Raw genomic sequence first — 26,005 nt, forward strand, 5'->3', positions numbered from 1 at the left:
AAAGTCAGTGTCCTCTTGGCTTCTGGGACATGTTCAAGCCATGTAACATAATGTACCGCTACTACTATATGCGCAGAGAAAACCAAGGACACTTCTATGCGTCGCGGAAAAGAATGTCGTTAATCGTCAATCAGGGAAAATTACTCGCCATAACCATCCGGCTACACAAAGGCAGCATGTGTGTACATGCACGCAGTTCTCTGTATAAATGTTCAAAGCAACCCCGATATCATTTTTCCGCGCGTTTCAGTTTTAAGAGCGTCAGCTCTTACTACTTACGTTTGTCAAGGACACGTCTGTCTGCAGGGAAGGTCAAATTAGCCAAGACAGTTACCACACTATATCACATAGCAACAGCGGGCGCGTAGAGCCTCAGTTGTCACAGATACCTTCGATCCGTTTTACATATGCCAGTATAGCGGCTATCGAAGTGGAACCCCGGGGACCCCCATTTGCATCAAATTTGGGGCCCGCCCGTTTGACGCATAACGATCGAAGTGGTGTCATTTGACTTGTCATGTTCCTGAGGATAAAATAAATATTTAGCTGAAGCCCAAAATATGTGTGGGATTCGCACCGACGACCTTTTCGCCCCCAAACCGTGCATTCTGGGGACTTCCAGATAGCCATAAGGCCTAATCGTTTGTCGCAGAGAGTTCCGGATGCAGTCAAACAATTCATCTTGTTGTAATGCACACGTTTATAAAATTCGTTAACTGCTATATAAGGAGGAAACATACCGGATATAGCGAAGGTGGCTGTAAATCGCAATAGTAGTGCAAAATCTTTGAAGTAGATGACGCTGCTTGTATCTTAGAACGAATGTTTCCGAAACGAAATGCCCTCAGATGTTTGTATTTTGTCTTCTCCACGTTTGCTGAGCACCCCGATCTAAACACTTGAAGCTCTCGTAGCTAACGCTCTTAAGTCCAACGCTGATGCAGTGTTGGCGGAGAATTTTTTTTAGCGGCAGTGACGTGGTGCTTATCATAAAATAGCAAAAAAAATACTTTACGATGTCGTTCATTGCCTTCACTGAAAATTTCATGACGGTGACACGAAAATGTCGCTAAATATAGACAGCAGCGTATGCAGCCGAAGGTGAAATGCGGCGGCCGGCGAGTTTGAACCGATTTGATTCTCGGTCGAAATGAGAATAAAGTATTGGGACTGACGTCAACAGCGCGCTTTAAAGAGTTTCGCCTGCTTTGACACAGTCTAGCTCCTGTGTACCCGCGCTCGGTCCTCTAAACTACTCTGGTCCCAGTGTGACTGTGTGCTATGACAATCTGAGCGAAAAGGAGGATGTCTGGGGGTTTTGATGTGCACCACGGCCATACAGTTGAGCGACATGATAACGTACGGGCGCGGCATGCCAGCCAGAATACCGGCCGCCAGCGTCAGAAAAATGCGACAGTAATGTTTGTTCAACTCCATACTAAGCCGTCGGATGGAGTATCGTTGGCCAATATCGAGTCGTTGGTAGAAGCGATAACAGGAATAAAAACAAATGTCTCCCCACGGCGCCTTTAATTGCTGCTGCTCAATCGCGGCTCCCCTGGCCTCAGCTGGCTCCGCTCCTGAAGGTGTCGCTTAAACCGAGCATATCTTTGTTTTACTACGAGACGAGGTTCACAGTAATACGATGACGAGAGCAGCACCTCCGCGCTAGCCAGTTTCGAAGTGCACTCAGCTGCTGCATCGATGCGAAACCGGCTAGGCTTAGCGACGATTAGGGCAGCCAGGGGGTAGCGCGTAGTTCATTGCCCGGCGCGCCCGCGGGCGGCGTCGTTCCCTAAAGCTCGCCTCGCTCACTCCCGCTGGCTCACTGATTGGCTCAACAGCTTGCGACCTTCACTCGGAAGGCTGGAAAATCGAGAAGCGAGCGACAGGCGCGGCGACTGAGCGATACTTTATGCCCACGCTTGCACTACTGGCGAACAAACTTTAACGCACATATGCTTGGGTTATCGGCTGGTTTGCGGCGAGTCTTAGTTAAGATCGTCCGCGACGCCATCGTCACCGTCCGTGACGCACAGGCTGAGAACTTCAATTCCAGTACGTGCCGAAACAACTCGTATTTTCCGAAACGATACGAGCTCGAATACACGCCTGCTTCGATGCGCTAGTGGGCTCTTGCTTGTTAAACTACACGCGATCAGGATGCGGCGAGTGCTAGCCACTGTTGCATATCAGCTAAAGTGAGACGCAAGTATCGACGTAGTTTCGTAACGCAGTTGATATCAAAGCACTCCGTTTGCACTGGTCACCGATTAAGCTGTTAAGTTTCATGATCTCCGGTGAGCGTGCCAGTGTCGCGCAAATTAATGCATCGCAGCTACTCTCCATAGTGCCAATTGCGTTCAACTTATCCACGATATTCGCCAGCTTGAGATACGGCGCTTTTCTTCGCTGTTTTTGTCGCAACTTAGTGATTTTATCTGGCATCAAACGAAACTGCATTCTGTCAACGCCGTCGTCTGCTCCGTCGTCTGCTAGGGCATCCGGGTCACTTCAGGGGATCACGGGATCGCAGCTTCTACAAACGACATGCCAGAAAAAGTAACTGAAAGCGCTTTAGTATTCTTAAATAATCTAAAAATAATTTAAAATAAATGCAGTGTCTTTGTTGTGAAGATAATATAAGTATTCATGGTTTAAAAAACAAAATTTTTTGTCGGTTGTAATTTTTCACCGACACGAAAGCACAGCCGTCGGCGCCATTGCAGCGCAACCGACACGTCGTGTTTTGTATTATTTGCCTCTTTGAGGCATTGCTTGAGTACTTGTACGGCGGACACGTTTGGAGAACTCATTCAATAGGAAGGTGAGTAGGAGTGTGTTTTGGAAGCCAACGACCAGGATTTCGGCCTGTCAACATTGGCGAGTTTCAACGGGTAAGCCATGAAGAGTGCTGCGACGTCTTTTCATCTGTTAGGCGAACGAAGACTCCTGCGCCGTTTTACTCAGCCTGGATGAATCGCATGGCCGGTGAGTCCCGCTCTGCGTTTCTTTGCTAATGATCTGTATTCACACGCGCTATTTGTATGCGGCTATATAGGGATGTGAGTGGAGGCAGTCCGCCTGCGGTTGCCGCAGCTATAATGCGGCGCGAAAAAAGCAGGGCCTATATCCTGCATGACAAGAGTTGTTCTCATTGTCTTTATGTGCATTTATTACTCGCGTGCCGTGGTAAATAAAAATGGCACCAGATATCACAACAGAGTTACGCTTTCGCTTGCTAGCGCTTCGACACTCGGTGCAGAAGCATGGATTTGCACTGCGTAGAAGACGATGAGCGAGAAGTGCCGCGCGGCGGAGCGCTCGCGCTAGGCCAGCTGCGATTAGACACCGCACTATTTTTCTCAGGGTTAGTACTCATCGGATTAGTGCTTGTGCCTTAATATGCGTCATACTAAATTTTGAGACAGTGATCGCATGCGAAAGGCTAGTTCATATTCATCGCCTTGTCATTTGTAAACTTGTCTGTGCTTCCCCAGTGGAACAGGATTTGAGGCAGTGTTATGTCAAAGTTAGATCAATCTTGCGTCTCCTGAGCTGTAAACGTTGATGCTTCCTCTCCTTCTGAGCACTGCGAGCTGTCGGATATGCAACTGCACAATTATTTAGGATTTCTACCTTTTTGCTATATCCCTCGCTTTTGTGGCCCGCATTCAAGTCGTTCGCCATTGTCGCTTATTTTCGCTTTGTTATTTATTCTTGGTTGCGTGCCATCAGCTGTGGTGCCGGCGATTCTCCGAGCTCGGAACTCTTCCCAGGCACGGGATCCTACCCACAGACCTCCATTCGCCGCACTCACGAGTGTTCTTCGGTATTTTTTTGTTTCTCTTGCCTTTACTTGCATTGCCAGTCGACAAATTTGTGCAGCATTTAATTGTATGCAGATTTGTTAAATGCGCTAGCAATTTTTCTATGATGCCAAGCTGTGCTGTGAGATATCAAGCTTCTTGCTAGTGAAGGCATGCTTTTTTCCATTCTCTCTTCTCATTTAACCAAGGCAGACTGGTTGCAACTTTCAATTTAATACCTGGACATTGGTGCAAGGCACCATGATAGGAATTAATGAAAACCTGCACATCCTATATTCAAATTGGTGTGCGGTATTTCAGCCAGCTCATCTTTCAGTGTGGTTATAACAGTCGTTGTGACTCTTCTCAAAGAAAGTATATGGGTGCATTACATAAAATCTGTTCATTTGTTTTGTCTTGGGCTAGCTCATTGGTTTTTTATTTACTTATATTACGTCTAAGTTTAGTTTTTAAAGCAGTAGACGATTTCCTCTCTTGTCATTCATGACATGGCTACAGCCACTGACAGCTGTTGCTCTGGATGTATTTATTTGCAGTTGCCAGCGGCCAGCATCTATTGGGCCATGCGTGCTTCCTGCCTTCGGCTGTGTCATCCCTCCTGATCCGTTCATGGTAGTTATTCTTTTTCAGTGATGCATATCTTAGCTGCCTATTTAGAAAAATATTTTCAATATAGGTTTGCAGCTAGGTTTAGAAACGCATGAAACTCTACATGCACTTCACAGCAGTACCTCAGCTTATAATTACCGGAACTGTCGGCTTGTACACAAAATATAGTCGCTGATGTAGCTCTTGACGCAGCTGCTGTTAACATAAACGTGCTTTGACATTGCACACCTGTTGCCTGGTATGCATATGTGTCCTCGAAAAGGACCTATATGTTCATTTATCCCTTTAAAAACATTGTGCTCTACAATGATGGTTTACCAGTATTTCTGACACAGAGACCAAATTGTCAGTCAGTAATGTAACTTTTCACGATGACACCAATCCTTGTATGGTTTAGCATCCTTGCAATGAGCTGGGCAAGCTGCTGTCAGCACAGATTTATTGCTGGTTTATTGCCATAGCATATGGTTATACTGCACAGTTTGTACCTCTACTTTCTTAAAGCTGTATACTTGAAAAATTTAAAATTAGTTGAAGGAAAATTCAAGGAAATGTAACAGTAACTCTCTCACATTTTGGTGGACACTTGAACCGTGATATAAGGGATTGATATAGAAGGGAAGTAATGAAGAGCTGATGCCCATGTTAGATGCCCCTCTTTAGTTAAACATACCTCGCAATTAACACATTTGGTGCAAAACAAACATGGGACTTGCACGCTCACAAGCACCCTCATGTCAGTAAAACAGAGTGCCAATGTTGCCGTACTTTAGAGCTTTGCTCCTAAAAGCGCAGCTGACTGCTGCTCAAAGTTGAGAGCAAAAATATGTCTACTTTTCCTCATGTGCAGTCTGCGGTGCTGGTGCCATTTGCAATGGTGATTGACATTGAGTTGCATGATGCTCAGATTGTTCCTGGAGTTAGTGATTTTGTCTGTCGTGTGAATGTGCTGTTAAAATTAGTGCAGAACAATGGTTCTCTAGTTCATTTTAGGTAACTGTCTCCGGTGCCACATGCTACCACCCTTTGTCCTCAAATTTCCTAATCTCATTTAGCCATCTGATTGCCACCCATTCATGCATTCACCTACTCTTGGAATACTCCCAGTGTTTTAGTGTGGTATTGCTTATATCTTCTCTGCATTACACATGCACTGCACTTCCTCTTTTTTTGATTTAGTCAAGATATCTCTGTTCCTGTTTCTTGCATAAGCATAAGAGGCGACTCAAGTGCACCATCTGGGCTTGTGATGCAATGTGTAGGGTGCTTCGTTTTTGGGTAAAACCTGGTTTCTTCCTACTGTTGCACCAAAAAAGATTCTTAAAGATCAGGTTCAACCCAATTTCTGTGCAAATGTGCCTGTAAGAAAGTGTGGTTTGAAGGTGCACAATGGCGAAGAACTGCTGGAGTGTAGTGGATGTCACATAATTCTTCTGACAGATTTTTTAAACAATTCTGGTTATTTTATTTCTCTTTTAATGTTTATTGTTTGTCGGTTGCTTATAATTTTTGGATAACCTGAAAACTACATGTACTGACTGGTATTTCATTCCAATAATTATACCCATTATTATGAAGCTGTGTTGGAAGGTAGGTGTGCATTTAGTATGCGTGCTTTGAATTTCAGTGATTGTTTCTGCAATGCAAAATGGTGGACAGGTCTGTGCTGTGCGAGTTTTTTGCAATGGAGTGAAAGTAGCTGGAGAAGCATTTGCTACTGTGTCACCCAGCCAAAAGTTCTCCCACAAACCACTGAGCTTCTGAATACCTATGGCTTAAAGCTCGAAGCTCTGGTTGCCCTTTCCGAGGTTTTCTGCATTAACGAGTGCAAGCCCAAGGGCTCAGAGCTAACAAGCATTTGAAACCATAGAGCTATACACAGTAGTGCTGGGGCCGTGCAGCAAGTCAGTGTGAATTAGGTCGCGATAAACGATGTTTACTGTAGAAAGCTAGTGTGAAAAAATAGTTGCGCTCACAGAAACCGCTGTTTTTTATTAGTCGGTCATTGAAACAAAGCAATGCTTGTAAAATTTCATATCTCACTGATCCCTCAATTTTTTTCCAGCTAAAGACCAAGAGTTGCATGGAAGCTGTGCAAGCCACCAAGTTGCGTGTGATTTTTGCCAGGGACCTGGAGCAGGCTGGGAAATTAGTGGATGGCCAGTGGTATTCACTCAGTAAGGCAAGCTTTTTCTGTAAGTACAGTTTTTGGCATGGCATTGCTTAGGAACGCATGCACTAATCTGACTACTCTATGCCCGCCCATGCTTCAAGAATAATGAAGTACATGAAAAAAATTGATTGCAAAAAAAAGTTGCCGCTTCTGTTATGTTTTTTCAGGAAAGTATTTGCCATTTAAAAAGCTGTGAAAACCTTAAAAATTATATGCTTGTTGTGGCTTTTTTTTTCAAATTTCTTCTACGTCTATGTTGGCCTGACCTTGTAGCTTGTCTGCATGAGATTGGCTGCTACCTACAGTTTGCTTTTTTGTTGCTCCTTTATTGCCTGTCACAAGCTTTACTTTGCATGGCAGTGTCATGCAGTTTGGGAAGTAATCTGATCTTATTTCTGCATTGGCCTGTAGTGCAAGCTTTTGCATGTGGGGCAGGTTTATGGTATCCTTTTGTTTGCTGTAACTGCAGTTTGGCCATGAGGGTTAGAGGCTTAGTCGTTTTTTTATTTTGATGCAGTGTCATATACTTTATGCATAAATTAATGAAGTAAACACTATTTTTGTAATAAAGGAACATTCAATATAGCTGTGGCCATTATAAGTGCACTTGACTCTAAAATGGCTTTCTTTCGGCATTCAGTATTACATCTTAAAACCAGCCGGAAGACACAAAACAGGAGAAGAGATGAGCACAAGATGAGGCTGGTCTAACAACTGAAATTTTATTGAAGGAAAGTGGCAAAAGAAGACCTGCAAAGAGTTTCAAGCACGCAAGACCCCAAAGCAGTGAGAGGGCAAAAAATAACCGAAAGGCACTGACGTACTAGTAAACGATCTAAAAAACTAATTCCTTACAGTGAAGGTTCACCGACGGTTTAGCCAGGCACTTGTTTTAAACCACTGATGTGCCGCAGAAATCAGGCGTGCAAAGAGAAAGGTCGTCCTCCGATTGCATTCACGAAATTGAACGTGCAGTGTCAGGTGAAAATTCGCCTTGCTCTCTATACAGTGAAAGCGCTCTCAGCCAGGCGCAAATTCAGATATCTGCTTGTCTGCCCATAGTAGTTTCAGCTACGAGGCAGTGGAATGCAAAAAACCGGTTAACTTTTGCAAGTGGTGAACATTTTTTATCTGCCACTGTGCATAGTGGACGATTACCCGTAGTTGTATCAAGCCTAGTTTGAACGAAGAAGCAAAGGGCTCCTACCTTACTTTTAGCGGTCAAGACAACAGCAACATCATACTTTGGTGCAACTTTCTTGGGATGGTGCGAAATGGCGTGGAGGTAAGGTATAGAGCCCGTCTTTTTGTGCTGCTCAGCTACGTCAGCATCATGTGAACGGTGTTCCGTTCCCTCGAGAGAGTAAAAGCACACTCTGACAGGTGCGCAAGATGGGCAAGTGGGAACCCAGGTGCCATTGGCTTGGAAACCTGCTCCGAGAATGCATTCTAAACACTGTGATGGCATGACTTCCATAAAGCAGTCGTGATGCATGTGATTGCCAACCTGTCCTTCACCAGCCTCGAGTGGTTCAACTCGTAGCTAAGAGGCTTCCTGATCATGGGCTTTGGCGCCAACATATGTGGTCGTCCGCAAAGCGCAGGTCTAAGTCAAGAAGCTACAAACGGTTATGCTTAGTGAAATTCAGACCTAAAAGATAGGCTTTGACCACATGCCTAAAGATTTCTAAAACGTCTTGTGCCAACTTATCTGAGCCCTCCTTGTGCAAAAATAGGTAGCTATCAACATAACGAAATGCTACTATGCCGAGGCCTTCCAAACAGGGCTTTGATGCGGTATCGACTCTGGACAGAAGAATGTCGCGGAGGAACAGTGCAACCTGGGACCCTCTGCATATGCCTGATTTATGATGTAAATACCGCCTTGCCAACTCACAAAAGTGGAGTTCTGTGGAGTTATAGTTTTTTGTGGACAGCAATCTGGGCAGGTGCTCTGCAGTGAGCATCGACATGGAGGGCCTGCACTATTCATTGTCACATGATAGACCTCTGGTATGTGCAAACTGCATCAGGGTGAACAATGAACATGCTTTTACAGATGATTGCGTGATTTCTGTTGCTGGCTTCTTGGGGCTGTTGTCCTTTTACTGCAAATCTGCATTTGTCAGTTGGCAGGGCGGTATTTACACGCAGGTCGTACCTTTGCTCAGCAACATTTTTTTGTCTAAAGTCAATAAGGCATTAGTGCCCTGTTTGGAAGACCTTGGCATAGTAGCATATCGTTATGTTCATGACTAATTTTTCTGGACATAGAAGGCTCAGATAAGTTGGCACAATATGTTTTATGAGTCTTTAAGGCATGCGGTCAAGGCCTGTCTTTTACATCAGAATTGTCTAAGCAGAACCGTTAGCAGTTTCTGATGCAGACTTGCGCTTTGTGGACGAATATGTTTGTCGGGGCTACAGCTAAAGATCGGGGAAGGCTCTTTTTAGCTACGAGTCGGACCACTCGTTGTTGGGGAAGGATGGTGAAGAGGTGTATTTGTCGCTGGTTAAGGTCAGTAAAGATGGAAATACTTGATGGGTGTGCAATCGTGTTCATGACATCAGCTTTAGATACGTCATGCCATCACTGCTGAGGACGCATTCTTGTAGCAGGTTTCCAAGCAGCTGGGTTCCCGCTTGCCCATCTCAACAACCTGTCATAGTATGCTTTCACTCGCTCGACGGTAAGGAGCACATACTCAGATGATGCTGATACACCTTACCTCCACAGTATTTCACAGTCTCAAGAAAGTCGCGGGAAAGCGTAATGCTGCTGTTGTCTTAACAGCGAAGTTCAAGACAGGAGGCCTTTGCGCCGCCATTAAAAAGGCTTGATAAAACGGGTACTTGTCCACAATGGACAGTGTCACAAAAAAAGGTTGACCACTTGCAAAAGTAATGGAGTTTATTGCGTTCCACTGCCTTATGGCTGCAACTAATATGGGCAGACAGGCAGATATTTGAATTTGCACTTGACTGAGCACTTTACTCTATAGGGGGAAGGCAAATTCTAATCTGGCACTGTATGCTCAATCTTGTGAATGCAAATCTGAGGATGACATGTCTCTTTGCACGCCTAATTTCCACGACACATCAGTGGTTTATGGAAGGGATAAATCTGTCGGTAGATAGTTGAGGCTTACTACATCGGTAAGGCTAAGGACACGTGTGGCTAAACCATCGGAAAACCTTCACCGTAAGGAATTCGCTTTTTTAGATGATTCTTTAGTATGCCAGTGACCTTTGATTGCACTTCGCCCTTTCACTGCTTTGGGTTATTGTGCGCTTGTATCTCTTCGCGGGTCTCCTTTTGCGGCTTTCCTTCAATGATGCCGCCGCAGTGGCTCAGTGGTTATGGCGCTCGGCTGCTGTCCCAAAAGACGCAGGTTCGATCCTGGCCGCACCAGTCAAATTTCAATGGAGGCAAAATTTTAGAGGCCCGTGTACTGTGCATTGTCAGTGCACGCTAATGAACCCCAGGTGGTCGAAATTTCTGGAGCCCTCCACTACGGCGTCCCTCATAGCCCGAGTCGCTTTGGGACGTTAAACCCTCACAAATCAAATAATCAAAATCTTCAATTAAATTTTTGTTAGTCCCGCCTCTTGAGCTCATGTCTTCTTGTGTGTTCTGGCTGGTTTTAAGGTGAGTCAGTACCAACTCGGCCAGTCATAAGCCTTGTTGAGTCTTACAACATTTTGAATAAAGTGAGTTTACTAGGCTATGTTGCCGGGGATCGTGTCCGCAGCAGTTGTGGGCAACTCAGAAGAGATAGCTTCATATGAATGGTTGTGTAATTGGCAGAGGATGATTTGAGGATGCTGCTCGAAAAGAAAATTTTATAATCGGATAATTATTTACAGCCAAAAATGTCCAAAAAGTGGCTGGGCCAGAGAAAAAGTGCCGCGAAATTTGAAAACGCTGAAAGTAGGTGGAGCTGCAGCGTAGTGCCAAGTTTGAAAAACTGGAAGTATGGACAAAGCCAAAGCTTGGCGCCAAGTTTGAAAACTTGAAATGAACAATCACGTGACCAGTGATAAGTGTCCTATACTTAACCAGGAGATAGGAAAAAGAATGATATATTAGAGGCAATTAGGTAATTATTGAGAAGCGAAAGGCAATGAACGCGTGATTAGACTGGGCGGGTATTCAGTGAGTGGGCAGGAACGATCCGTGGAGGGAAATTTGAAAACTCGAAATCGTTGCTGGGATGAAATGAGGGTAAAATAAGAGTTAATTGATAACTAATCAAGTCAACGAAAAAACAACCATGGCGCCAAATTTGAAAGGCGACCAGTGTCGAGGAAGTATCAACGCTTTCACATTTTTTTTTCTGCAGGTAGAAGCGGTGATCTCTATTTTTTGTTTTTTTCAGCCAAGACAAAAACCATTTTTTTTGGCTCATGGGCGATGTATCTAGGAACCTGCGGCCAGGACAACGCTGGACAGCATGCATCAGCAAGCTCGAAAAAAAAGCACGAAACAGTAAATAAATATTGATCATTTTCATTTCAATTCTAGTGGTTTTGTGCACGAATTACTCTGGAATGCACAAAGCTTGTGTTATTTGACAGGCGACCATTAACAAGCTGTGCATTTTTGTTCCTAGCCTACTCCAGAACACAAATCCTGTGTTAATTGACAGGTGACAGTAACGACTGTTACACAGTGTACGAGCACTACACAAGACACACTACAGAAGACAAGGCAAACTACAGAAGACAAGACAGACCACAGAAGACAAGACAGACTACAGAAGACAAGACAGACTACAGAAGTCAAGACAGACTACAAAGAGAGGACAAACTACAAAAGACAGACTATAAAATACAAGACAGACTACAGAAGACAGGATTACAAAAGACAAGACAGACTACAGAAGACAAGACAGACTACACAAGACATGCCCAAAATACGACAAGAATACAGACTACAGAAATTTTCTGTCTTAGAATCCTGTAGTGCGTTTTGACTGGGAAGTTTCCTATGCTTTGTTTGAAATATTGACGTGCCGGTCTTGCATAGAGATCGGCGTGCCTTACTGCCATTCTGCATTTCCAAATACTGTGTAGGGCAATTAGCATGATCAAATCAAATGGGGTACCGTCATCAGTTTCAATTGGCAAGTAGCGAATTCCGTACCCATCAAGCGGAAATTCTTTTTTGAATGTGCGCTGAAGCACATCCCAAAGGAACACAACATCCCAGCATTCAAGGAACACATGCTCAATTGTCTCCTCCTTTCTGCATATTGTGCAGTGAGTGCCCCAGGGAACGAAAAAACCTTTTTCAGCCATCTACGGTTTGACAGTCAGAGTTCCAGTGTGTAATTTAAAAAAGAAAGTTAACACCAGACGGGACTAACATTGCCTTAACACGCTTTAGTACCTTGTTACCTGCGGTATTATTTTTAACTGGCAAGTGAGAGAGACCACTACAGGAGTGTATAGAGGGAAAACAAGGGTGACGCGCTTGCCAACATTTACCTTCAGGTGTAGTGCGCTCAACCAGTGCTCAAGTGTATTCAAATATGACTGCAACAGACCATACAGGGAATGTATATCCGGCGCAGCAGCAAAAAACGCAATGTCGTCCGCATAGACGTAAGTGCGTACATGGCGGTGGAGAGGAATTGAGCTCAACAGAATATTAAAGAGCACAGGAGAACGAACAGCTCCTTGCGGTACACCTCGCGTTTGTCTGTACCTCTCTGAACGAACACCATTATGGACAAGCAGCCCGGCTAGCGATTTCTTAAACACGTGTATGACTTTTGGCTTAACTCGTCACTGATCCCACACGCGTTACTGACCACTCGTCCAACGTTCTAGATCTCGTATTAACAACGCATCCTGATAATTTTACTCCTATCACCATGTTGCACAGTCTCAGCGATCATTTGACGATACATACTTCTTTTTATTGCAACGTACTAAAGAAACAAAAAATAAAAAAAACACTTACGCTTTATGATAAAGGAGACTATGCCAGCATGAACCGTGAATTATCAGATTACTTCGACACCTTCGCTGCTAACTTTCCACTACATTCTCTCGAGTCAAACTGGTTACTTTTCAAAACAGAGATGCATCGGCTTATAAGTCTTTACATTCCAACCATTACTATATCAGAAAGAATAACATCACCATGGTTTAATGTATCACTCAAACGACTCAATAGTAAGAAAAAACGCCTGTTCCGGTCGGCCAAGCTGTCTAACTCTTCTTCCACATGGCAGAAGTATCATGCTGTCGCAAAAGAATACGACAAGTTAACCGCTCAGACTAAACGGAAGTTTTTTTTCTACTACTTTACCATCTATGCTGCAGACTAACCCAAAACGATTTTGGAAAACCATTAGCCCTAATCAATGTAATGAGATTTCACTTAACAGTAGCTCTGGATCTCCTATTACCGACACTGAGGTTGCAGATGTTCTTAACACAGTATTCAGTTCGGTCTTTACTAATGAACCCCTTGACAATCTTCCAGATCCACCATATTTTACGCACCCGCTCTTGCAAAATATCACATTTCATCCCGTCGGCATAGTCAAGGTAATTGAGTCACTGAAGAACTCGTCATCTACTGGAGTGGACGGTATCAACGCCAAAGTGCTAAAAAATACTAAACATACGTGTAGCCTGTTCTTATCGCTCATATTCCTGGAATCCCTGAACACCGGTTCGATTCCACGTGACTGGCAGGTGGGCAAGGTCATCCCAGTCTTCAAGAAAGGAAGCCGATCATCGCCGAGTAACTACCGCCCGATTTCCATAACAAGCGTTTCTTGTAAAATAATGGAGCATGCTTTATACTCGCATATTGCTACCTTCCTATCGTCCGTTTTTTTTTCACTCAAGCCAGCATGGTTTTCGCAAGAATCATTCCTGTGACACCCAACTGGCACTCTTCCTGCACGACTTACATTTAAACTTTGATCATAATATCCCGACTGCAGCAGTGTTTTTAGACTTCGAAAAGGCGTTCGATAAGGTTCCCCATGGTCGTCTCTTACTAAAGTTATCGGGCCTTAATATTCATCCATGTGTTCTGAACTGGATTCGAGGGTTTTTATCTAACCGTCAGCAGTTCGTATATGCCAATTCACACTCTTCATCCTTAACACCTGTGCTCTCAGGGGTACCTCAAGGAACGGTACTCGGGCCCCTCCTTTTCTTGATATATATTAATGACCTACCGTGTAACATTTCTTCTCATATCCGACTCTTTTCCGATGACTGTGTCCTTTACCGAAGCCTTACTAACTCCACCGCCCATCTCGCATTACAAACTGACCTTATTCGCATACAGGACTGGTGTAAAACATGGCTCATGTCATTAAATATTTCTAAAACCGTGTTAATGTCCATTCACCGTCGTCGTAATTACGTAGCGCCTAATTATAATATTAATAACCTGCAGATTGGAACATCCGAATCATTCAAATATCTTGGTGTGCATATCTCGCGTGACCTAACTTGGACCTGTCATATTAATCACATAATAAATTTTGCTAATTGTGCTCTAGGTTATTTACGCCGTAACCTTTCACTCGCTCCTCCCCCTATTAAACAGCTTGCTTTTCAAACCTTTGTGCATCCCAAGCTTGATTATGCTAACGCTATTTTTGATCCGCACCACGTTAATCTTACTAACGCCCTCGAATTGGTTCAGAACCGCGCAACACGATTCATTCTATCAAATTATTCCTACCACTCAAGCATCTCAGCACTAAAAGCTCGAATCAACTTGCCCCCCCCCCCCCCCTAGCCTCGCGCCGTAAGATAGCACGTCTTAACCTTTTTCATAAATTTTTCCATTCTTTGCCTCTTGATAACCCCTACATAAAAACAGCCCACCGCATCGCCCGGTTCAGCCACAGTAACGCAGTGTATCCCCTACAAGCCCATACTGTGACATTTCAGCAGTCATTTTTTCAGCGTACTGCACGAGACTGGAATGACCTGCCCACCGAAGTTGCCATTATCATCAACCCACTAGAATTCAAGCGGAGCGTCGCCAACCTTTCATCTTAACATTTTTTACCATTGTTTGCCAGATACCGTCCACTCCCTCATGTAATGTCTCAACCGAGACCTTTGAGGAAATAAATAAATAAATAAAAAAATAAATAAAAGAATTCTCAGTTATAAAGAAATGCAGATATCCATGCAACTATATAAACTGGAAATTGAAGAGACTGTAGCCTATGTATCAGGATGGAGTGTTCTACACGGTCGTAAGCTTTGGCGACGTCTAACGTAACCAAAGCTGCGACCAGGCGTTGACGACGAGCAAGGAGAATTCTGCTCTCAAGATCGGCATGTACATTCCATATCGAACACCGTGGCCGGAAACCGAGTTGGCACGGGCTGAGTATAGTTTTGCGGTCCACAATGGCTCACACCCGAATTAGTAACACCTGTTCTATCAACTTTACCACGTTTTATGTTAAAGAAAGTGGCCTAATGTTATCCAATTCATAGCCTCCACCCTGATTTTTAAGTAAAGGGATCACCTTGGACAGCTTCCACACAGAAGGTATCCAAGCGTATTTGAGAGAGTAGTTTATTAGGTGCAATAAGGAGTTGGGAGACTCTTCAAATAGAATCTTGAGCATCTTTGCAGTAACACCATCCGGACCAGGAGCAGCAGCTGGCAATCTCTGGACAACTTATGAAAGCTCTGATAGATTTACTTGTGAAGCATTATCATTTGGCACTGGTGCAAACATTGGGCGCAAAGGTAGTAAAGACGAGAACCGCTTTTGCAGGCCTGTGGCAATTAATTCAACCGCCTGGATAGCTTCTTCAGGTAGGTGACATAACTAATGACTGAAAATTTTGAGAGGACATGAGCTGTTTCCTAGACCGTAGAAAACCGAATAGTGCACGTCGGTTGCCCGCCTTTGACAGATAATCGAAGTGTTATGAGTTATATTTTCACTTTTCACGAGAAATTGTGCGTTTAAAGGTGGCTGCAATAAATTTATAATCCCTCCAGTTATTCGGGCACTGGTTATGAAGAAGCTTTTTCTATGCTACCTTCCTCCGCCTCTAAATCTCTTGTACAGTCCGCATTCCAGCAGTTAGAAGAATTCCCTTTTGTTGGCCTCACCAGGAACTCCGACTTTTTACGGCTTTCCTCTGTAGCCAGACATATGCTTGCTGACTGGTGGGCCTCGGCGATGTTAGACACTGAAGCAAGGGCAGAGAGCAACACCGTCTGAAATTTGTCATAATTTACATGTGACCGCAACTGAGAAGACGCCGGAGTTACACGAAATATGATATCAAAATGAATAGGTATATGGTCACTTGAGGTGCCGCTATCAACAGTCGACCAATTCGTTACGCCAATTCCAGTACTAATGAACGTGAGATCTAAAACAGATTGAGTGTGTGAGCGAAGATAAGTGGCCGATCCTGAATTTAAGCACATCAGGTTGTGATCAGAAACCCAGTCCCAAAGGCGCTTGCCGCATGTATTAGTCCTAAAACCCCACGACACATGGTGAGAATTGAAGTCCCCAGCCACGAGAACTGGGTTTTTACAGTTAGCGAGTAACAAGTCCAGAGGTCTAACATCCTGGACACCATTGGATAAATAACAATTTGCTATTGATAATGGAGAGCACCCAGGAAGTACAAAGTCTAGTGCCAAAATCTCACAGTCAGGAGACATTTGTTGAAAAGATACCATATTCCTGTGGCAAAATTTTGAAGAGATTTGAGTTAGTAAACCCCCTCCTCTAGACAGGCGATCTAGGCGAAATGAACGGTCTACCCGAAAAATTAGAGGCCATGCCTTGATTTCAGAGGGGCAGGAAGTGCCGGCAATCACAGATTCAGTGGGCATCCGCAAGTTGTTTACATACCGCTACAGCGGTGCACAGCAACAACACATGCAGCCGACCGAAGCTCAAGAGTCTCTGCCGGAGACAGGGAAGAGTCTACGCCTCGTACAATACCTTTCGTGCACGCCAGATGGGAAGGGATGAAGGAACTTACCCGAAGCGAGGCAAAGGATGAGGAGTTTAGCAAATCTCTTACACAGGAGAGGTCTGGCGATCTGCACAGAATCCCGCCGCGTCCAAACTGGCGTACCTCTGAGATTTACTCATAATGAGAAGTCGCCGACTAGAGAGCAGCCCGAACAGCACCAGGGTTGTTCGTCTTGATTACACCACCATCCTTAGGCACCAGCACGACAGGGATACTGCCGACACCACTGCGCAAAAAAGCTTCCAACGGCAGGAGATCAGGGGACAGAGAAGCTGACTAGAGGGAGCTCCCCTGGCCGGGAGACTGGGTGGACATAGCCCGGGCTAACTGCCTTACCGCGCAAAGACGCAGAGAGAAAAGGCCACAACCAGCTACCCGAAACTTAGCTGATCGATCCCAGCAGAGCGGAGCTTACGATAACCTCAAGCAGCGGTGACTTCTCTTCTTGTTGTTGTTGTTGACCTCCCACAATGGCACATACCCACACGGGGGATTGGCCCATAACCAGGCGGTGACTATTTCAATGACCAGTTGCATGTGGCAAGCATGGGATGACCTACTCTTCTTCCCAGGGCGACATCCCAATGTCGTCTTCATCGGCGTACCCTGTGTGCACACAGATGATTGTGATAATAACAATGTTTCATTTGCATCTTGCATATCAGATGGTAAGGCGGCGGGAAGAATGCTGCATGCAGGCAGCTTGACCATCCCACTGTTCCTGGTTTCTTTATACCGGCAGAAGGTGAATATCGAAAATATATGCGCGGCTCTGTGCACTGGCATGAGCTGAGCCACAGTCGCTGGCACGTGTAGGCAGAGGAGGGTTGAAAGATGTGAGAGGAAAGATTGAAACAACAGACGCGCGTCGCAACAACCTCTTCCGCCCAAGCGCCGACGCTGGCTGTAACAGATACCCCAGTTCCCTCCCGCCTCAGTATTGGATATCAGACAGTACAAATGCGTTGTAAAACAGCACCTTTGCCCTTACTGGAAAAATATGCCTAAAGTGAGCACGTACAAGAGCCGAGGATACTTTCGAACAAATGTGTTCGAAACAGCTAGGACATGCTAACTGGCAGGCTGGTTAACTAATATCGAATTGCTAACTTTTTCACTAACTCTGGAAGGCTCTTTATGTATTGAGTGGCGTGTAGCCCATCGTAAGTAATATCCATATCAGTTTTTATAATTTCAAAAACGCGATTACCCTCGGCGCTATGGTCCAACGAATTTTGGATATTCCGACAACATCCGTGCACTGCAGAGGTTGCTTTCCCTGCAGGTTCCTTGAAAGCGCATGATTTGGCGCCATATAGCCGAAATTCGTTGGTTCACAGCCCAGAGGGTAACCACGTTTTCGGAATTTTAAAAACTGATATGGATATTACTTACGGTGAGCTATATACCTCTCAGTAATTAAGGAGCCTAACAGTAATAGTTAAAAAGTTAACTATTCAATATTAGTTCACCAGCCTGCTAGATAGCACATTTTAGCTATATTCTCCTGTACTCCACTCCTGAGAATGCTATGTGGAAAAAGGGCTCGTCTAACTCAGAAAGCCTATCTTTAAAAATTCTGAAGTTTTAGGTGAAACACCCTGTAAAGCGCCCACTTGCAACTCATAATGTGTCATTTTCGACACACCGCAGGATGCATTTGAAAAGCGGCACAAGGCTACTGTGCTGTGGTGCAAAAAAAAATGTGGTAAAGATTGAATCTTCCTGTTGAGAAAAAAACTATAGCAGAGCGTGGTTTCGATCCACGGACCTCTGGGTTATGGGCCCAGCACGCTTCCACTGCGCCACTCTTTTTTTTCTTTATTGCCTGGCTTTGGCTCATAACATTTAACCAAAAAAAATTCAACAAAAAACACACAAAACACTATGTACATAAGACACTGTCGTGGTCAGCCAGCATGAGTCTGGCTTCGTCATTCTAAAATTCACGAAGCATACAGAGCGGCTCTAGCCTCGAGAGCCACTCGGGAGGCTCCGCCGCTGCTTTCTGGATGGCCAGAAAGCAGTCCATTCTTTCCCGAAAATAAATTCGGGCAGGTCGTGCGTCTTTGTCACAATAATAGCCTGCCATTCTGGAGCGCCATATACAGTGGAGGCCCAAGAGCATTATGAGATCAAATGGTACCCCATCCTCATTGTCTGTGCTTAAATAACGAATTCCCTGCGCGTCAAGTGGTAGCTCTTTCTTTATTGTCCTTTGTAACACATCCCAAAAATAAACCCCTTCCCAGCAATGCAAAAAAACATGGTCTATTGTTTCGGGCTGTTTACAAATTAAGCAGTTCGATCCCCACGGTAAAAAGAAATCCTTTCCTTCCAAAAACTTTTTAACTGGGAGTGTCCCGATGTGTAATTTAAAAAAGAAGGTCTTTACTACTGGTGGCACCTGCATTTTCTTTACCCTTTTTAAAACATCAGCTCCCAGACCTCCACTGTACAAGGCCCTGTACATAGGCTCTGGGAAAACAATATCACAAAGATCATGGTACAACTTCTTTCTTTTAGTTTTATACAAATAATCGCTAGAAAAACGCGTTGAAAGAAACCTAACACTTGCTACAATCTCTTTGTAGTAACCAAAAATTCCACCCGAGAGCTCTTCTGTGGTAACAACAAACTCGGGCAGCAATCGCCGCAGCCTCACCTGGCACACGGTGCGCAAGAACGGGTCTGAGACGTCGCGAAAAAACAAAAAACGGTTCACCAGCTGCCTTAAAAAGAGGTGCCCTAGCCCAAGACCCCCGTCTTTTACCCACCGAAACAGGTTCGTTCGGTTGCAACGTTCCCATTCGGAAGCCCATATAAAGACGGCAAAAATCCGGTGTAGCTTTTGAATGTTCACCCGAGAGCAATGCAAAACCTGCATGACATACCAGAGCTTGCTAATAAAAAAAAGATTGCAGACTGTAGCTCTGGCGAAAATTGAGATATTGGTGCCTTTCCGTTTTTTAGCTCTGTCACGTGCTTCTTTCGTTTGCTGTTTCCAATACTGCTCGCTTTCGCGATAAGCATCGAGCGGAACGCCCAAATACTTGCCCGGGGTCGTCGCCCACGGTACGTTGGCGAAATGGTCCGGGTGGGATGGCCACCATCCATGCCAGAGTCCGAGGGATTTGGACCAATTAACCCCGCTACCGGTGACATCGCTGAACTTGCGTACACACCCGACAGCTTCGCTTATGCTGCCCTGATCAACCGTGAAACCGTGAATACAGCAACGTCGTCATCATACGCCAGCAGCTTAACTTCAGCAGCTTGTAACCTAAAGCCATTAATACTATTGTTTTCTATTATTTTCATACACAGCGTTTCGATGTAAATACAAAATAAGAGAGGGCTGAGGGGGCAGCCCTGATGCACCGAACGCTGCACGCTAATGGGGGCCCCCAGACACTTGTTAACAATCACTCTTTTCGTGCAGTTTCGATACGCAGGGCTACACCATCGCGAATAACTGAACCGACATTCACATGGTCTAAAACGGACAAGATTTCATGAGGAACACAATCAAAAGCTTTTTCGAGATCAATCTGAAGCATGGCCACTCGCCCATTAATATCATCGCAGCTTTCAAGTACACTGCGCGCTTTGTGAATGTTCGAAAAAATCGATCGCCCTTTTATTCCGCATGTCTGGTGAGGTCCAACAATATCCGATATCACTGTTAGCAGTCTTCGCGCCAATACCTTCATAAAGATTTTTTAGTCGACATTAGTGAGTGCTATTGGTAGATATGCGGTAACAGATTGCAATTTCTCTATATCATCAGTTTTCGGTATGAGTACTGTATGGGACGTCCCAAAAGACGGAGGCAAAAAGTTTATTCTATAGGCTTCATTAAACATTGTACACAGCACCGGGGAAATTTCATGCTTAAATTCTTTATAAAATGCCGCACTGAATCCATCTTGTCCTGGTGATTTTCCGAGGTTTAATTCGTCTATCGCATGCCCTACTTCGTTTTTAGTTATTTCTAGTTCCATTTTCTTTTTCCTTTCTTCGTCCAGCCGTGGCATTGCACCAAGAAACTGATGCTTAATTGCAACTGCGTCTGCCGGATGCCACGAAAAAATCCTCTGGTAGAATTGTGTAAAGGCTGCTTCGATGTGGTCAGGGTCTGCCGATAAGATACCGCCCCATTCTATTTTATCGATGTGATTCCTTTCAGCGTGGGCTTTTTCTAAACCGAGAGCACGTTTTGATGGCGCTTCGCCAACGCGTGTGTGTTCCACCCTCGCCCTCACCAGTGCTCCGCGATAACGCCGTTCTTCCATGAGTTCTATCTTTTGCTTGGTTTTCCTGACATCTTCAATCCATTTCCCAGGCGCCTTGCATTCCTGCTTCAGCAACGTTTGCAGCAGTGCCCTTAACTCAGCTTCGTCTTGTTTTTCCTTATACCGGATACAAGTGGCCCTCTCTATTGCTTTGATTTTTAAAGACTCTTTGCTTAGCTCCCACTGTTGCCAAATCTTCAGGCTCTTGCACGGGTTTATTTTTCCTATCTCATCCTTTACATCTCGGAAGTATACATCGTCGCGAAGAAGCGTGGTGTTTAGCTTCCACATTTTCCATGAAAATGCGTTGCTTCGCTTGACACTTCCCAGGCAGCACTCAACTAAACAGTGGTCTGAGAAGGACGCTCCCACAACTTTGTACTGGCTGCATACAGGGGCAAGGTCAACTGATGTATAATTGCAGTCCAGCCGTGCATGGCTTGAGCCCTGAAAATGGGTGAACTTCACTGCCCGCGCATCCTCAAGACATTCGGCCACATCCTCGAGGTTTCCGTTATCAATAATTCTGATCAACATTTCAGTGCTCCTGTCCCGAAACCCCCGGATGCTTGACTTATCGCGCGCATTTAGGACACAATTGAAGTCGCCTAAGACGATGAGCAGCAGAGTGGCGCAGTCATTCGACTTCCGGGCACCGAGCGTGACGGACGCGTTATCATGAGCTACGTCGGAGCGGTTTCAGCGGCCCAGTCGGGCCGCGGTAACAGGATTTTTGCGGCTACTGCCGATGATTACCAGGTTATTCTGCCCAATCTGCCATCCGGACGCATCGTCGCCAACACCGTTTTTATGCACGGCTATCCAAGAGCCCGGCCCTATCGTGTTGAAGACTACCGGGACACTGTGGCCAACTCTGGTGCGCTCCCCGACGTTGTGGCGTTGGGGGCGTATCAAATGAACCACGTGTGGGCTGTGACAATGACAAGTGCTGATGCTGCTCAGAAGTTGCTTTTGGCCGTCGACGTGAAGGTAAAGGATCGCCCGTGTTTGCTCATTGATCCGAATAACCGAGAGGTTCGCGTAAAGCTGCACTGGTTGCTGCATAGCGTTACCGACGAAGACGTTCGCGTGGCACTGTCGCCCTACGGGAAGGTGTTGGAAGTGACCCGGGAGAAGTGGCGGGCGCTTGGTGTCGCTGAAAAAGGGTCGACGACTCGTACAGTTGGACTAAAATTGCATGCCGACGTCAAAATAGACGATATTCCGCATCAGCTCAAGATAGCCGGAGAGCTAACTCTTGTTGTGCCGGGCCGCGCTCCTCTGTGTCTGCGCTGCATGAGCACCGGGCACATACGTCGCGACTGCAAAGTGCCGCGCTGTAGTCGTTGTCGTCGTTTCGGCCACGTCGATGCTGACTGCGCAAAGACGTACGCCAGCGTAGCCGGACCAGTGCAGGCAAACGACATATCGGAACACCTGATGGACGAGGAAGACTCAGAGGAAACAGCAAGGACGAGCCGTAACTTGGTTACGCAAGGTGCATCGTCGAACATTCAAGGGGACGCACTAATTGACGGCGGAGATAAACCCGCAGACAAGCGGCGAAATAACGACGCAGAAGGCGGGAACGAGAAGGATAAGGCAAGCACTACGGGCCACCCCTCTCCCGGAGGAGGCGAGATACCATCCACCGAGCCGGCACCAGTCACCGTGATGGACAGCGACAGTATTAGTGCCGTTGCAAAGCGACCTCACGACGCAGGCGAAAATGGGAAGGAGCTTAGTGTCGTTGCTGCAGACGAGCCGCCAGCCAAGACGACTGTTGGACGGCGTCCTTCCTTTCGAACGCTGCCGAACACTTCGGCGGCGCGCACGACGGCGGAAACGCCGCCTATGCCGCCGTGAGGACCGCCCTGTGCTAGCACACTCCGGATCAAACCGCAGTTGTGAGGTAAGCGCCATGCCCCCGGTTTTCTTTCCCATGTTGCTATGATGACTATGGATTAGTCCATTCGCGTGGCAACATTAAATGTCCGAGGGCTTGCCTCAAGGAGGAAGCAGAGCCAACTGTACCGCCTGTTAAGCGACTTTGACCTTGACATTCTAGCAGTGCAGGAGACGAAAGTCGAGGGCGGCGTGGAAACCGGGGGCATGGTGCAGCAATTCTTAGCGCGATACAGTGCTATTGTGAGCCATTCCGTGGGGTATTCTTCAGGCTGCGCATTGTTGGTCCGACATAGTCTAGGAGCTAAAATAGAAGCCGTTACGTCATGCACGTCAGGACGGTTTATTGTATGTGATTTCTTGTTGTCGTCCTTGGAGTGGCGTGTAATCTGTTTGTATGCGCCGACTGTTGCCGGGGAAAGGTGCAGGTTTTTTGAACAGCTAAAACAGTATACCCAGTGTAATAGGTTGGTCATTCTTATTGGTGACTTCAACTGCGTTCTTTCATCCCGGGACAAAACTAGCGCCCGACCGTATAAGGATGCAAGCACGACTGCCCTAAATGAAATAATAGGGAACAGTAGTTTGGCGGATGTGGCTGAATGCCTTGGTGGTGGAAGAAATGCACAGTACACCCATTTTCAGGCTTCGAGCCACGCTCGTTTGGATAGAGCATACGTAAGCCTTGATTTGGTACCGTTTTGCAAGGAGTGCCGAGTGAGCGCTGTTTCATTTACTGATCACTGCTTAGTCAGTTTTTTAGTAGCAAGCACGAAAGAAAGGAAAAGAAGCTTCGAGTGGCAGTTATGTCAATTGAATTCAAAATTATTGGATGATGAAATTTTTATGGCAGACGTGACGACGCAATTTGATGCAATGAAACATATGAGTAATACGACGTGCAGAGAAAAATGGGAGAACTTCAAGCAGACAGTTAAAATGAAAGCATTGGAGCGGGCGAGCGCTATACGCAGACAAAAGGGGGCAGATGAAAAAGCGATGCGCAGAAACTTGGAAAAATTGATCAGTGAAGAGTGTAGTAGACCCGGCATGTTCATGGACGATATTCGCGCACTGAAGCATAAAATAAAACAGTTCGACATCGAAAGATACCACGGTGCTCTGGTGCGAGCTGAGAGCTGAAAAGCTGATAGCGGGGGAAGTTCCGTCAAAAAGCGTTGGGCTCAGAAAAGTGACACGCGCGGCGCAATCAGATAGTGGATATTGAAGTTGGAGGAAAAGTTAGTGACACAGCAGAAGATATTGAGCGCGCTTTCTTCGAGCACTACAGTGGGTTATTTGCCAACTGCTCAGTTGACAGTGATCGTTTTGAGAAGGACTTTTTTTTGTTGATGCCCAGCCTAGACGACAGTACGAAGGAACTATTGGAGGCAGCTATCTCAGTAGAAGAGGTGAAAAACGCTATTGAAAGATTGCAGCCGGGGAAGTCTCCGGGCCCGGATGGTCTTACCTCAGCCTTTTATAAACGTCTAAAAGGAATAATTTCACCAGTTTTAGCTTCTTTCTATAATGAGGCATTCGATCTCAATGTACTGCCGCCGTCCTTCACATCCTCCCACACTGTTCTTATACCGAAATCAGAAGACCACTCTGTATTGCGCAGAGTAACTTCTTACCGTCCCATTTGCCTCACAAATGGAGACTATAAGATAATGATGAAAATTTTGGCTAAGCGATTGCAGACAGTCATTACTGACCTGGTGGGGCCGCATCAAACGTGCGGTATTAAAGGCCGATCTATTTTGTCAAATATACGTGTAGCGCGTAGTATCCTTGAGTGCTGCGACGCAATGGGCCCACAAGTGGCAATGATCCAAATTGATCTAGAGAAAGCTTTCGATAGGGTGCCTCATGAAATTCTTCTGTGCATTCTAGATCATGTGAATGAGGGTAGAATTATTCGAGGCGGGGTCGCCATGGCGTACCAGGATTGCACGACAAGTCTAATTGTCAACAAGGTTGTGGGTTCACGCATTCCAGTCAAACGCTCGGTGAGCCAAGGTTGCCCGCTTTCGCCACTGTTGTTTTGTTTGTATATAGAGTCATTTTGTTTGAGCGTGATACAGAGCGATTGTATGCGCGGTTTTAAACATCAATTAGAAGTCCGACTGTTGGCTTATGCGGATGATATAGCCATGTTTTGTAATGTTTACGACAGTGTAACACAGGCTGTTAAGTGTGTTAAAAGTTTTTGTGCGGCCTGTGGCAGCGCGGTAAACTGGAGTAAGTGCCTGGGATTCTGGCACGGGGATTGGCCGGAGGCCCCAGACACTATTGCCAACATGAGTTTTACTACGATTCCTGTTAAATACTTGGGAGTTCCTCTTGAGTGTTAAAAAGACAGCGAAGCCTGCTGGAGGAGTGAAGTGGATAAAATGAGGGAAAGAGTGAATAAATGGAATGGATGGCATTGGTCAATGTTCTCGAGAGGCACAATTTGCAACATATTTTTAGTGAGCAAACTTTGGTATGTCCTTCAAGTCTTGCATTGCTCCAGGGTTCATATCCAAAAATTTCATCGGGTGTTTGCAGTGTTCGTGTGGGCATCTTCTTGGGAAAGATCAAGCCGCACCAATTTATTTCTACGAGTTCGAAATGGAGGACTCAGTTTGTGACATTTGTTTTTGAGACAGGTTGTCAATCGGTATTTATTTCTTCGGGACGTTAAGCACCCGTTTCTAAACACTGTCTGTCAACTTCGCCTGGGGAAGCACTTGCCTAATATGGTTGTCTCTGCTGGCAGTATGCCCGGTGGAGTGCATGGTTTTCTACGCGAAGTTGTGGTTTCATGTAGGTTTTTGACGGCGCGGTTTTCACTCGAATACCTGAGTGAAGTCAACCGGAAAAAACTGTATAAAGACCTTTGTACTGTGGTTCTCCCCGTGCCTCTATATCGGTCCCTTTAAAGGGAAGGTATAGGTAACAAGGTACTAAAGCGTGTTAAGGCAATGTTAGTCCCGTCTGGTGTTAAGACTTTCTTTTTTAAATTACACACTGGAACTCTGACTGTCAAACCGTGGATGGCTGAAAAAGGTTTTTTTTGTTCCCTGGGGCACTCACTGTATAATATGCAGAAAGGAGGAGACAATTGAGCATGTGTTCCTTGAATGCTGGGATGCTGTGTTCCTTTGGGATGTGCTTCAGCGCACAATCAGAAAAGA

The 26,005-nt window shown here is 45.6% G+C and overlaps 1 protein-coding gene across 1 annotated transcript; it reads left to right on the plus strand.

The window, feature by feature from the left end:
* Positions 1-2,724: 2,724 nt before the first annotated feature.
* Positions 2,725-11,131, plus strand: LOC144123222 (uncharacterized). Its single transcript, XM_077656094.1, has 5 exons — positions 2,725-2,991; positions 3,739-3,832; positions 4,367-4,442; positions 6,505-6,634; positions 10,992-11,131. Exons 1-5 carry the CDS (start codon positions 2,976-2,978, stop codon positions 11,114-11,116), a joined length of 441 nt encoding a protein of 146 aa, XP_077512220.1. The 5' UTR covers positions 2,725-2,975; the 3' UTR covers positions 11,117-11,131.
* The last annotated feature ends 14,874 nt before the right edge of the window (positions 11,132-26,005 follow it).

This window comes from Amblyomma americanum, chromosome 3, assembly GCF_052857255.1.
Source record: "Amblyomma americanum isolate KBUSLIRL-KWMA chromosome 3, ASM5285725v1, whole genome shotgun sequence".
Lineage (NCBI taxonomy): Eukaryota > Metazoa > Arthropoda > Arachnida > Ixodida > Ixodidae > Amblyomma > Amblyomma americanum.

Coding starts and splice junctions, on each gene's coding strand:
- LOC144123222 (XM_077656094.1), top strand. Junction 4,443..6,504: donor TCCCTCCTGATCCGTTCATG/GTAGTTATTCTT, acceptor ATTTTTTTCCAG/CTAAAGACCAAGAGTTGCAT. Junction 6,635..10,991: donor CAGTAAGGCAAGCTTTTTCT/GTAAGTACAGTT, acceptor TGTTTTTTTCAG/CCAAGACAAAAACCATTTTT.